The sequence below is a fragment of the Physeter macrocephalus genome, unplaced genomic scaffold (assembly GCF_002837175.3).
Source record: "Physeter macrocephalus isolate SW-GA unplaced genomic scaffold, ASM283717v5 random_1629, whole genome shotgun sequence".
Taxonomy (NCBI): domain Eukaryota; kingdom Metazoa; phylum Chordata; class Mammalia; order Artiodactyla; family Physeteridae; genus Physeter; species Physeter macrocephalus.
Genome location: NW_021146776.1, coordinates 2737 through 16455, shown reverse-complemented (window position 1 = coordinate 16455; position 13719 = coordinate 2737). Strand labels below are relative to the sequence as shown.

General features: G+C 51.5%; 1 protein-coding gene across 5 annotated transcripts; it reads right to left on the bottom strand.

Annotated features, from left to right (window-relative positions):
- Positions 1 to 3751: 3751 nt before the first annotated feature.
- Positions 3752 to 12855, bottom strand: PARS2 (prolyl-tRNA synthetase 2, mitochondrial). 5 transcript variants are annotated; one of them, XM_055083564.1, is made up of 4 exons: positions 12430 to 12608; positions 10448 to 10931; positions 9650 to 9784; positions 3752 to 9018 (listed from the first exon to the last, which is right to left on the bottom strand). In XM_055083564.1, exon 4 carries the CDS (start codon positions 8987 to 8989, stop codon positions 7562 to 7564), a length of 1428 nt encoding a protein of 475 aa, XP_054939539.1. In that variant the 5' UTR covers positions 8990 to 9018; positions 9650 to 9784; positions 10448 to 10931; positions 12430 to 12608; the 3' UTR covers positions 3752 to 7561. The 5 variants fall into 5 exon arrangements, 4 of the variants coding, with proteins under 4 accessions (XP_054939539.1, XP_054939540.1, XP_028342843.1 ...); XM_055083565.1 differs by lacking the exon at positions 9650 to 9784 and having other exon boundaries at positions 12430 to 12610; XM_028487042.2 differs by lacking the exon at positions 10448 to 10931.
- Positions 12856 to 13719: the final 864 nt, after the last annotated feature.

Below are 13719 nucleotides of genomic sequence, written 5' to 3'. Positions count from 1 at the left end.
ACTCTCGGCAGTCAAGTCCTCAGTCGTTTCTGCTCCACCTTCAGTCCCTGCCCCAGCTCCAGCTGGGGTGGGACACAGGCAGAAAGGGGAGAAAAGGGGCTTAGGATGGCGAGCTGTGAGACCAGAGGTAGGATCCTGGTGCTGCTGACTTGCTGTGACTGTGAGTGAGGGACGGCCACGCGGAGAATGGTCCCTGTTCCCCCCTCACAGGCATGTCTGAGGCAAAGTGCCTGGCACATAGTTACTAATAACCAACTCTTAACTCAGTGAACTTTACGCAGGGGCACATCCGTGCACACCCGTAGCACTTAGACCAGTGATTCTCAACCAGAGGCAGCTTTGCATCCTGGGGGGACATTTGCCAATATCTAGAGACATTTTTGGTTGTCACAACTTGGTGGAGTGCTAGTGGGTGGAGGCCAGGGACGCTGCTAAACATCCTACAGTGCACAGGACAGCCCTCACAGCAAAGATATCCTGGCCCAAATTGTCACTAGTGCTGAATTAGAGAAAGGCTGCACTAAACCTTCCAGAAGGTAAGCTCTCAGTGGGCAGGGGCCAGGTGAGGGGCTGGTCTGACTGCCCAGGCCTGACACACAGTGGGAACTCAGTGAGTGTGTGCCGATGAGTGGATGGAAGAATGAAGGAACTAATGAATGCAAAGAAATTAGAGTCCTGTCCCAAGGCCCCACTTGCATACACACAAGCACTAGTAAAGGCATTCCCAAGCTCACACCCAATGTGGCCGCCTTACACCTCTTCCAGGAAGGCTCCTGGCCTCCCAGTCTATGGCTCTGCCTCCTCTGACTTCTGCCATCCTCTAAGGGTCGCCAGGCGAGTGAACCCAGTTCAGACTTAGGAGTGACCTACAGAAATTAGGATGAGAACCTGGCTGGGGTGAGGAGCAGGGGGCCCCGTGAGCCCCACCTGCCTGGCATGTGTGCCCACACCCCCTTCCAGAGCACAAGGCCTCACCCAGCCTTGCCCCACTGCAGTGGCTATGATGGTGGGCAGCGCAGCCCAGCTGAGCACAGCCAGGAGTGTGGGGGAAGGGCCCTAGGCACTCCCCTTCCTCGGGCGGAGCCTGCGGGGTTGGGGGACAGGTGGCCCTCATGTGAAGCGTATGCGTGCAGTGGGACCTGTGGGCCTGGCCTTCACCTGGTGCCTCCCCGGCCACCTGCCCATGCCTGGGATTCCAGCAGAGCCTAATCAATCAAAGCTCCCCACAAGTTCTTAACCCCTCACCACCTCATTTTACAGAAACTTAGGCCCAGAGGAGGGACAAGGAACCAGCATCCTTGGCATCCCCGACTTGAGGCAGAGCCTTTCCCACCATCCCAGGGCCCCTCCTTCCCACAAGACTAGAGTGTGGCCCTTCCCAGGGCCAGGGGTCAGGGATGGAGGTGAGACCCCCCGCCACACCCTGTCTGGTTACCTCTGTGGATTTAGGGTGGTAGCTGGAGAACTGGGTGGAGGAACAAAGCCCTCTTAAGCCAACCCCTGATGAAACACTGCTGGCAGTTGCACAAGGGCAGGCAGAGAGATGATAGCCATCAATACGGAGTGCAAGCACTGTGCAAACCATGTACCTGAATTCTCTCATTCTAACAAACAGCCATGCTCTCAGGTCTGTGATCCCAATTTTATGACTAAGGAGATGGGGGCACGCAGTCTCACCAGTTGAGTGTCAGAGCCAGGATCTGAACCCCAGCATCTCACTCCAGAGTCCACCTGCCTCCTTTCCCATGTTCCTTTCATTCCATTTGCTTTACAAACATTTAATGGGCACCAACCAAGGGCAGGGCATCAGACAGCCCCTGCCTTCAGGGTCATGCTGTTGAGTGGGTGTCAACCTAATCCTGGGCTGAGAACTGCTCCAGTGAAGAGAAATGCAGCCACTACAAGCAAGTCTGTCCATGCCCCTGCTCCCTGTTCCCCCATCAACACTCCTGGTGTGGCATTCAAGGCCCTTCAGGGTCTGGCCCTTTACCTCTGCAGCTCCGTCTCCAGCCTCCTTAGCCCAGCCATCCTGGCCTCCGTTCAGCTATAGGGCAGGATGGTGCACTGGCTAGAGTATCAGCTCTGGAACCACGCTGCCTGCCTTCTAATTCCAGCCCCATGACCCACTAGCTGAGTGGCCTCGGGCACCGGTCCTCAGTTTCCTCATCTGCAAAATGAGGATAACAGCGTCTACCTCATGCAGATGCTGTAAGATTTAAATGAATTAATCTATGTGTAGCACATGGAACACAGCTTGCCTCATACCAAGTGTTTGTTTAATCTATGGAACTTAACTTTTTATTCTCCAGTCTTGCCATGCTCTTAGCTTTGGACTTTTGCACATTGTTTCCTCTGTCTGGAAGACTCTTTCTTCCACTTCTTCCCCTCCCTCCATTCCCACTGTTCCCCCCTTTACTATTTAACACCTAGTCTTCCATTAGGCCCAGATGCCTCTTCCAGGAAGCCCTCCTGGCTTCTTATCACACGTCCCATGATACCTGCACCATCCCTACACTTACACTACACAGTAATTGTCTGATTACTGGATGGTTGCTCCCACTTCTCTGGAAACTGAGTCAAGGACGCTGAACCGTGCATCGTGTACTCCCAGGACCTAGCACAGCACCTGCTCAGCACACAGCAGGTGCACAACAAATAATTACTGACTGATGACACAGGCAGGAGTGATGAATTCTGAACAGATGGAGTGCGGGGAGCCACCACACACGACGGATGTGGGCCATTCAGTTGAAGAAGGGATTGGTGGGATTGGGAGAGGTGGGAGGGTCTTCAAGCAAAGGCAAGGAGCCTTGAAAGGACATGTTCCAGGGGTAGCATGCGGGCTGGCTGGGCTTGGTAGTAACGGCTGCCATCTATTGGGCACTTAGGATATGCCAGACAGCGTCCTAGAGTGCTTCATGTGGATGGGCTCAATCCTTGCAACACCTCTGGGAGGCCAGGAGCTCAGCAACATTTTACTGAGAAGAAAAGTGGCACAGAGAGGATAAGCAGCTTACAGAGCCAGCTAGTGAAGAGTGGGCCAGGACTTGAATTCAGGACTCTCCTAAGCCCCTCAGGAGATACTAACAGTAGCAAGACTGGGCCTCTGCCTCCAGGAGTTGGCAACAAACCCAGAGGCCCTTGCCTACTCACTCCAAGGTCATGGTAAAGTCTTGGCGCTCACTGTGACCTGCAATGTCCCCGACGTGTCTACCTGGGTAGAAGAATCCAGCCTGCAGAAACCCCTGCCAGCACCCAACATCCTGCCCATGGCACTTCCGTCAGACCACGCGCTTTCTGGGTGAGCTGGGCAACAAGTTCTCTCCTTGTACATGGGGTGTCCTCACCAGTAAGTGCCTCCACCTCACTCTCCCGGCCCTACACGGTTTTAACCACAAGCTTATGAGCAGCCTTGAGAGCTGCTGGCTTAATAGGAGTGGACACCATCTCCACACAGAGGAGGGGCCTGAACGTGGGAGCCTAAAGTTGCCACCCCATTGTGGTGGCCCACGTGCACTGCCCACCCACCTACTGAGTGCAGAGGACTAACTGACCTTCCATAAGGGCAACTGCCACTTCACAAGCACCTGCTGTGAGCAGGCACTGCTGTCCCCGTTCTACCGATGAGGAAGCACAGGGGTATGAGAAGTATCTTGCACGAGGTCACATAGCTACTAAATGGCCCAGGCAGTCTGACACCAGCGTCTCTAGTCTGGGTCACTAGGATGTAAGTCATTATTTTAAATTAAGTGAAGTACCTTGACTTTTTTCCCCCAAAGTTCACAGTAACATCATAAAAATCTTTATTTTCCCATTTTCCACATTATAGAAAACTTAAAAAAAATCCTCTTCCTAACCCTAAAACAAAGCTGTGTGTGCCCTTGATGCATAACAATTCTAAAATGCATCCTGGCGTCTAGGTGTAGAAATGGACAGTGGGAGCTCTGTGAAGAGGCCTGGCGCTCAAGTAGTTAAGGAAATGACAATTTCGAGATTTCTGCAAAGCTCCTTTATTGATAGCCCAGCAGGTGTTTCTTCCATTAAAACACCGAATATTACTGGAGACCTTGATTTACATTCTAAACTTGATTTACACGACGGTTTTGTTATGCACCAGCCTTTGTCCTCAAGTATTATTTCTGCGAAACATTTCTCAGCCAGTTGCTTCTCCATCTCCCCAAGGAATGAGCAATGATAATACAGCCTGTACCTGTTATTTTGCCAGCAACCCCATTTCATCAATTTATGGCAAGAGGTAACATTGGCAAGTTCAGAAAGGAGAGAGGAAGGTACACGGTTTGAAAATGTCTGTCTTTCCTCTAAGGAGATGGAACCATTCTGCAGGCGTTACTTAATTCTTGCTCGTGGCTCTCCCCAGGAAGGTTGTGAAGCAACATATCCAAAAAAACCCAAGTCTCGAGATGATGTTAACAGCAGAACCTGAGCTCCCAATGGGGGTATTTCCTAAGTCATCCCATGTAAGGGAAGCATTTCCTGAGAGCACACTAAGGGTTAAGCTTTTCATATAAGTCAGCTCAGCCAACCCTTAAGACAACCCAGGGAGGTAGGTACCATTATCATGAGCGCATCTTACAGATGAAGAATCTGAGATACACAGATGCACAAAGGACAAGCTGTTTGTCTAAGATCACATCCCTGCTAAGTGGTGGATTTAGGACTGTCTATTCAATCTTCTGATCTTTCCACCAAATTATACTGCCCCTGGCTACAGGACACTGGCTAAGTAATCAGGAGACCTGGGTTTCAGTTCAGCTTGACCTTCAGCAAATCACTGTGCTCCTTGTATGTGTCTCCCTTGGAAAATAGAGCATGGGTACCTGTTTCAAACCTACAGCACTTCTGTAGCTCAAAGGCTGACTCAGCCAGACATCACTCCCTGCAACAAGATGGACCCAAGGTAGCCTAACTTAGGGGACGTAGCACCTGGCCTGCAATCAGGCGGTTTGCCAGTAAGATGGGTTGTGGCAGGTTAATTCCCACTGCAGGCCTGTCTCCCATCTGTGAAAGGAGGGCTGGACAGGCACGCTCCAAGTTCTCCCATTCTAAAGGTCCATGATTCTACATCACCCTCAAATCATCCTGCGTCATACACATTTATGTGCGTTTTAAATTAATTAGTTCTCTATTCCCTGAGTCTGATTTTTAATGAGGCAAATGCGTATTTATTTATTTATTTTTGGCCGCACCCTGCAGCATGTGGGATCTTAGTTCCCCGAGGGACTGAACCCGTGCCCCCTGCAGTGGAAGGGTGGAGTCTTAACCACTGGACCACCAGGGAAGTCTGAATCTGATTTTTAAAAGTGTTTATTCTTACATTAAGCTAGCCTTCCATAAATAAGTAGGCTTATGGAGCACAAATTTAAAATTAAAAATATATATTTAAAGCACCCATTTGCACGAATTCTAATTTCTCTACTTCAGGCTAACTTGATCGGACAGACATAAATAATCTTTCACTTACTGGAATCATTTTGTCCAGGCAGAGGCCATGCGGTATAGTGGGACAGGGACAGGTTTTGGTCAGTACTCAGATTCTAGCTCTGATACGTAATAGCTGTGCATCCTTGATTAAGTTGCTTAAATGGAGTTTCAGGTTTCCTCATCTGTAAAATGAGGATTTCACAGCACCTACCTTGCACAGTTTTAAGGTCCGAACACGGCATATAAAAGGGCCTCACAGCACAGTGGCACGTGCAGGCCCTCACCAAATGAATGACCAGACCACTGAAAGCAGAGAGCTCACATCAATCTGACAACGCACAACCGAAATGACTCAAATACTCAACCTTGCAATGTAGCCTCAGAAGGCACTCCATCGACGTTACGAATTAGAATCATCTGGGGAGTTTTAAAACTGCCGATGCCCAGGCCACACCCCAGAACAGAACCTCGGGGTGGGACGCAGGGGATTCCACTGTGCATCCAAGGGTAAGATTCCTGCCTTACAATCCAGCCTTTCTGGGTTTGCTCTCAGAATCCCTGTCTCCTGGCCTGAATGCTGGCCCAGAGCCCAGCGGCAGGCCTGGGAGTCATTAGGAAACCTGATGGTGTGTGCTGGGGGTGAGGTTACTCTGGCAGGAACAGTGGTCACAAGCTGCTGGGAAGCTGTTTGGCAGGTAGAACAACAGGCCGAGACAAGAACTTCAGTGCACTAGGAATCAGCCTAGGCCCCCAGCCTCAGGGAGCTGACCATCAACAAGAGGCTGGCCGCCATACAGTGAGCTGTGCCCGCCAAGTGAAAAAGAAGGGCGTCGGTGCTGAGCAGGCGAGCATAGGGGGAGCCAAGGACAGAACCACTGCCAGGAGCTGCCGAGCATGTTTCAGGAGGTGGTGGCTTTGAGCTTGGCCCTGAGAGATTCTTATTCGGTTTGGACAAGCCATGACCCTTGGGGCCGAGGATGGAGAACCTGATTCTGCTCCTGGAAGCAGGAGCAATGAAAGCTCAAGCCCGCTGCCAGTTCTCCCCAGGGCTCAGGCAGAGACCTTCTCTTAATATTCACCGCTGTCGTAAGTGGCGCTAGGATGCAACTCTGCACGCAGGACCAAGTCACCATGGCACTTGAAGCCCGCCGCCCCTCACACTTGTGGGAAGAAATGGTTTAACACACATTTTCCCAGCCACCCAATTTTCTTTTTTGAGTGGAGAAAGAGTAGAAAAAGGAAAGTTTCCAGGCAGGAAGCCACCGCACTGTTAACATGGCAGGTGTTAGCACTGTTTCCAATTAACATGCAAGGCTCATCCCAATAGTTTTGACTTTATTCAATCAATATTAACATGATCTCAGTGCTAAGCCACCTCAAGAGGAAGGGCCAGGTCTCTGGAGGTGGTTTGGGGGCCATTAGCTCATTGTATTTACCTTCTGGGTAGCTTAGACGATGGAGGATCAGAGGAACAGATCAGATCTGATCTGCCTGTCATGAACCTCTCAGGGAACCAGCCAGTCACAGCTGTAAGGACCTTACAGATCTAGTTCCATTTTCTCACATCACAGATGGGGAAACTGAGGCACCAGCAGGGGAGGGGCTGTGTCCAAGTCTCCAGTGAGTCAGTGGCAGTCAGGTGTCCTGATTCTTCTCCCCAGACCATCAGGCCAACTTCTCAATGGAGGAAGACAGGCGGGCTGTCTCTCTGGACCGAATGCAGCAAGAGGCCCGTGGTTGGACTGCTGGAGCTGGAAGGGCCTCGGCCACTGGGGAGGCCCCATCCTACACATGGGAAACTCCTCTGAGAGAAGGGAAGTGACTCTCCCGAGGGTCAAGATGACAACTTGGCTCCTTCTAGCCACTACCTCCGAATAGAATATAAAAGGAATGATATGTGGCAGCAGGGCCAGCCAGACAAAGGGATCAAGATAATGACTTTAAATACAAATAATCCAAACAGATGACTGGATAACAATTGGTTTTCTCCTAACATGGTCTCACCTTCCATGAGCTGCCCTCTTTCTGGGGAGACCAGCTCTGGAAAGCAGTATAAGAAAGGCAGCCTTAGAATGAACACCGAGACTGTGAGATGCACTGGGAGGGGTCCAGGGGGCGTTTAGACAACCTGCACTTGGCTCAGTAATTCCAGGACACCCTCTCTGGTGAGGAAGACCACCTCTCCGGTGTTCTGGCACCAAACCTCAAAATGTGCAGGGTCGTCCAGGGCCCTCTTGCCCGCGATGATCACAAAGGGGTAGCCGAACTTGTTGGCGTCTTTCAGTCTGTTTCCAATGGTCAGATGGGTCCTGTCATCCAGCAGGACCTCCCCTCGGAGCTGCGGCACCGCCTCTGTGATGTGGTCATACAGGTGCCCCGTGAGCTCTGCGGCCGCCTCCTCCTTACTGCCCTTCTTGGGGGAAATGAGGCAGACTTGGTAAGGGGCCAGGAGGCCGGGCCAGCGGATGCAGTCTTCTGTAGCGAGAGCTTCAATGACAGCGGCCAAGATCCGCGTCACACCCAAGCCGTAGCACCCCATTTCAGCCAGGGATGGCTTGCCGTGGACATTGGTGAACTGGGCACTGAAAATGGAGGAGTACTTGGTGCCCAGGTAAAACGTGTGCCCGACCTCGATGCCTTTGGTTTTGGTCAGTGGCCCCTGGCAAGCAGGGCAGTTTGTCTGTGACAAGTCCAGAGTCTCCACGTTGGCCGAAAAGCCGCAGCTGGGACAGACTGCAAGCCGGTCCTCTCCGACGTCCACCGGCAGCTGGAACTCGTGAGACATCGTGCCCCCGATGTTGCCCACGTCTGCCTGGACCTTGACGCACCGCAGCCCCAGCCTGTCAAACAGGCTGCTGTAGGCGTCACACACCAGGCTGTAGGTCTGCTGGGCGGCCTCAGGGGAGGAGTCGAAGGTGTACATGTCCTTCATGTAGAACTCTCGGCCTCGGAGAAGACCAAAGCGGGGCCTGGGCTCATCCCGAAACTTCCTCGTCACTTGGTACAGCAGGAGCGGGAGCTGCTTGTAGGACAGTGTCTGCTGGGAGGCAATCAGGGCTGTAATGGCTTCCTCGTGAGTTGGTCCTAAGCAGTACTCCTTGCCGTGTCTGTCTCTAAGTTTTAGCAGCTCCTTGCCCATCGAGTCCCACCGGCTGGTGGCTCGCCAGAGCTCTGCTGGGCTGAGGCTGGGCATGTTGACCTTCTGTCCCCCGATGGCCTGCATCTCCTGGTCTATCACCCGCACAAGCTTCTCCATGGCACGGACAGTATAAGGCAGGAGGTGGTAACAGCCGGAGCTTGCCGGGTGAATCAGGCCCACCTGCAGCATCAGTCGCTGGCTCTTACAGGTCAGCTCGCCAGATCTGCCCTCTAGAGAGAGAACCTGGTCTTCCCGAAGGTTCTGGGGCTGGAACATGCGGGACAGCACCAAGCGCTTCCCTCTCCCTGGGGCACGGTGGTGAAACCTGTGAGGAACGTACCCCGAGAGCTGGTGACTGCAGGTGGCCAAGGCGGGCAGCGCTCTGCATCTTGTCAGCAGCCCTTCCATCACACCCCGGCGTAAGGAGGCACTTGCGCCTGAAGAAAAACGAGCCGAGCAGAAATAGGTGTCAACTGTGATCCAACACCCTGCAGTAGTCAACGCAGGCTGGTCTCCAACAAACTTCTACAACCACCACCGATCTTGTGGATGCAAATCCTTTCTTTTCTAATATCCTAGCAGATCAAAGTACTATTGTACTTCTCTCACCATTTACTGCCGTTTAAAAAAAAAAATCAGTATTTTCCCGTTTATGGGACTTCCCTGGTGGCGCAGTGGTTGAGAATCCGCCTGCCAATACAGGGGACACAGGTTCGAGCCCAGGTCTGGGAAGACCCCACATGCCGCAGAGCAACTAAGCCCGTGTGCCACAACTACTGAGCCTGTGCTCTAGAGCCCATGAGCCACAACTACTGAAGCCCATGCACTCTAGGGCCTGTGTGCCGCAACTACTGAGCCCATGTGTTGCAACTACTGAAGCCTGTGCGCCTAGAGCCCGTGCTCCACAAAAAGCCACCGCAATGCGAAGCCAGTGCACCACAACGAATACTAGCCCCCGCTCGCCACAACTAGAGAAAGCCCGTGCGCAGCAACGAAGACCCAATGCAGCCAAAAATTTTAAAATATATATATATATATTTTCCCGTTTATAAAAATATAACAGCATACTGTGGAGACACCAATGCGTGGTGACGGCATTGGCTCTGGAATCAGGCAGCTTGGATCCCAGTCCGGCTTCCCAATAACTGCACCCTGTGTAGCTTGGGACATGTGACTCAACTCCTCTGTGCTCAGTTTCTTCAACTGTAAAATGAAGGGACCCACCATATAGGTTTATTGTGGTAATTTAGAGAAGAGTTATAAGAAGTTATTAGAACAGTATCTGGTATATTCTATGAACTGAATCTAAGTTTGCTAAGAAAAACAGAAACAGAAAAGAAAGGAAATCAACTATAATCTCTCAGCCCAGAGACAACTGCTACTGACGATCCCTTGTCTCTTTTGCGAGCCCTGTCTTTGCCCACGAGCCCCCACCCCACCCATGCCTTCAATGTCCTTAATGTCTCTTCCCCCCTCACAACACACAGTCCCTGGTCAGGCCACATGGTCATGGCTCCGAGTCACATCTCCATCTCCATTCTGTACGTTGTGCCTCTTAAGCTTCACATCTACCCATCTCCTAGAGAACACACTGCATGTGTACTTCACACTCAGCACCCCACAGGGAGCTCGGCATCTTCCCCCTAAGCCTGCTCCCCGTCCAGCGCTGCCTGTCACTGTGAATGGTAGTGCAAGCCACCCTTTGTCCAAGACAGAAACACAGGTTCATCCACTCTGAGCTCCCTCTGTGCCCTACCTTCACCAACCCCTCTGGCCCTGTGACTCCTACTGCTTCACTTGCTTTTGATTCTGTTCCTTCTCTCCACCTCCACAGCCTCCACCCAGGTCCAGGCCACCATCTCTCACCTGGGCTACTGCAACAGCCTCTTCACTTGGGCTCCCAGCTTCCAGGCCCACCCTCCTCCAGTCCATTCTCCACGCTGTAGCCACAAGGGATACTTCCAAAACACATACAGCAACAGCTTTTCTTGCTTAAAATCCTCCAACAGCTTCCTGCTACCCTTAGAATCAGGTCTAAGCTTCTGATCTTCACAGTGCTCATGGCCTCATGTGAGCTAGCTGCTGGTCCCCTCTGGCATCCTCTCACCAGTGCCCTCTCTGTGCTCCAGCTTCAGCACACTCATTATTAAAACACAGTTCGCAGGCTTCCCTGGTGGCGCAGTGGTTGAGAGTCCGCCTGCTGATGCAGGGGACACAGGTTCGTGCCCCGGTCCGGGAAGATTCCACATGCCGCGGAGCGGCTGGGCCTGTGAGCCATGGCCGCTGAGCCTGCGCGTCCGGAGCCTGTGCTCCGCAACGGGAGAGGCCACAACAGTGAGAGGCCCGCATACTGCAAAAAACAAACAAACAAACAAACAAACACAGTTCCCTTTGCGTAGAATGCTCCTCCCCCCTTTGCATACCAACATCTACTCATCCTCCGAGCCTTAGGAGTGCCACCCTGTCTTCTAGGATGCCTTTCTTGACCCACTCCCCATACGCCAAAGACCAGCTTCTCCTGCTTCTCCTGCAGCAGCCCCTGATCCCCCATCAAACACAAATCACTCTCTGGAGTTACTGCTCCTCTGGCTGCCGGTCTTCCTCCAGGCAGTCAGCTCTGCGGAGCTAACTCGCTCACTACTCAGCACAGAGCAGGGGCTTACTAGACAATTGTCTAATGAATGAGCACGTAGGTTTATGATTTTACAAAATATTCACACATTCCTAAGGGCAGTGATCAAAAACTAGATCTGAATCAATTCAGATCAAAACTAGATCAAAAACGATTCTCCAGAGAGTTGTTAATTTCCTCTGTTGTATGTAATCTACAACAGAAGGCTTTCTTTTCTTTTGTTATATATTTGGGAGAGATCTTCAGGAATGGAATTACTGAGTCAAAGGGTATAAACTCTTTCAAGGTTCTTGATTTATGTTGCCAAATTTAGTGAGCACCCCTAATCTTCAGCAAATCCCGTGGGACAAAGCTCTTCTGCAGTATGCTGAGAACAGGTTACTAATTCCCCTCAGCTCTGGGAAGCTCAAATCCCCCCAGGTGGTTCCCTCCAGCTTTCAGCAGCCTCAATCCTCCAGGTGGTCTCCTCCAACCTCAAGCAGCTTCATCCATTTCCCCTGGGCACTGTACAAATATTATCATTTCTTATGTGGCCTATGACCTGAAAATGGCTGGGAGGCACGGCCACAGAGCCCTAGTGTGACTGCGTGGAAGAGTGCAGGCCTGGAGGCAGGGCACACGTGGTTGACACCTGGAGCCATCACTTAAGGTCCCACCTCAGGCCCGTGGCCCAAGCCAGAAACTCCTTCACCCCTGACTCCTCCTTAAGCATCTGAGTCTGTCTCCAAGATTTCTCTCAAGTCCACCCTCTCCTTTCTTTCCCTTACTTTCTCAGCTCGGGTTGAGAAGGCCCACAGTACAGCCTGCTACATTACGGTAGCCCGTGGTTCTGAAATTTAAGCAAGCATCAGAATCACCTGGAAGGCTTGTTAAAATACTGATGGTGGGGCCTCATCCCCTGAGTTTCTGAGTCAATAAGTCTGGGGTGTGGGCAGAGAACCTCTATTTCTAACAAGTTCCCAGTCACAACGACCCGAGGCAGACAAGGAAGGAAGTCCTGCGATTTCACAACGGAGGAAAAAGACTAGGAGACGAGTATTATTCAAGAGTTTGTGATAGTGACCCCGCCCCAATCGAAGGACGAGATGCACGTGGGAAAACGGACACCACGGTCCTCGGTCTCCGCGCCCAGAACCGAGCCCTCTCTTCATTCCGCAGCCCCTCCCTCAGCCCGTCCCTCAGCCCCCAGCCCTCAATGTCACCCATGATCACCAACCGTAGTCCCAGCGAACGCCAGCTCCGCAGGGACAGCCGCGCCGGGCCACCGCGCCTGCGCCAGGGGCGTGCCTGCATCAATCCCCGCCTCCTGCCCTTCCCGCCAATCACAAAGCTGCGCTCACGGGGACTGGCCCCACCCCACTCTAGACGCCAGTGAATTGCTTGCCGGAAACTTAGGCAAGGAGAGAAAATGGGCTCATAGGTTGGCCTACGCAGCAATAAGTAAATCACCGTCCCGGAAGTGCCCTCTAGGATTGAGGGAGGTGTAACTCTATGATCAAGGCCGCGGGCCTAGGTTTTGAGTCTGGTGTTCCCGCCCACTGCCAGGGCCCGCCCCACTCTCTGAATAGGAGAACCGCCGGCTATAGTGTAACCGTGACAACAGTAGGCCATGCGGTTTCGAATCTACCCTATGATTTTACAGGCTATCAATTTAAATAAATTTAAAATGTTTAAACAATTGGAATGACACCTTTATTTAATCTTTAAGACACTAAATCAAACTTTCACAAAATATTTTTTGAGCAGCTACCACGTACCAACCACTTGTAGAAGCTGGGAATAGTGAACAAAATAAGTTCCCGACATTCAGTATAGCTTACATTCTAGTCAATAATCCAATACAATGAAATTTAAGGGAAGGTCAAAGAACTCAAGATAAGTGGTATTTTAATGCAATTAAATTTTTAAAAAAATACAAAAACTGACATCGTGAACAAGTTATCAAAATTTTATATGACAGGATCCGTTAGTCAGATGTTGTTAAATGCTATGGAGAAAAATTAATTAGGGAAGGGAAAGGGTTGGAGGTCGACTGGTTGCCATTTAAAATAGGAGGATCCGGGAAAGCCTGGTGGAGAAGGTGACATTTTAGCAAAGACCTGAAGGAGTTGAGAGAACCTTGCAGATATCTGGGGGAAGTATGTTTCAGACACAGGGAAGAAGTGCAAATGTCCTGAGTGAGAGCTGCATATCATATAACTCTACCTAACTGATAACAGCTATAGTTTATTCAGCACCTAAAATCTACCAGACCCAGTGCAAGACACTGGTGATTCTGCTATTGGCCCCAAGAAGCTCTCAGCCTGCCAGGATCTGCCAGGAAAAACACTATGTGATCAGTGGTGTAATGGGGCTGAGAACAGTCCTGTGGGAGCACAGGGAAGGAGGGCTTCCCTGAGGAGGTGAGCTTCAAGCTGAGCCTGAAGGATGAGTGGGGCTTAGCAGCACAAGAACGGTAGTGGGAATGGAGTGAAATGTCCAGGACACAACTCACAGGCACAGAATC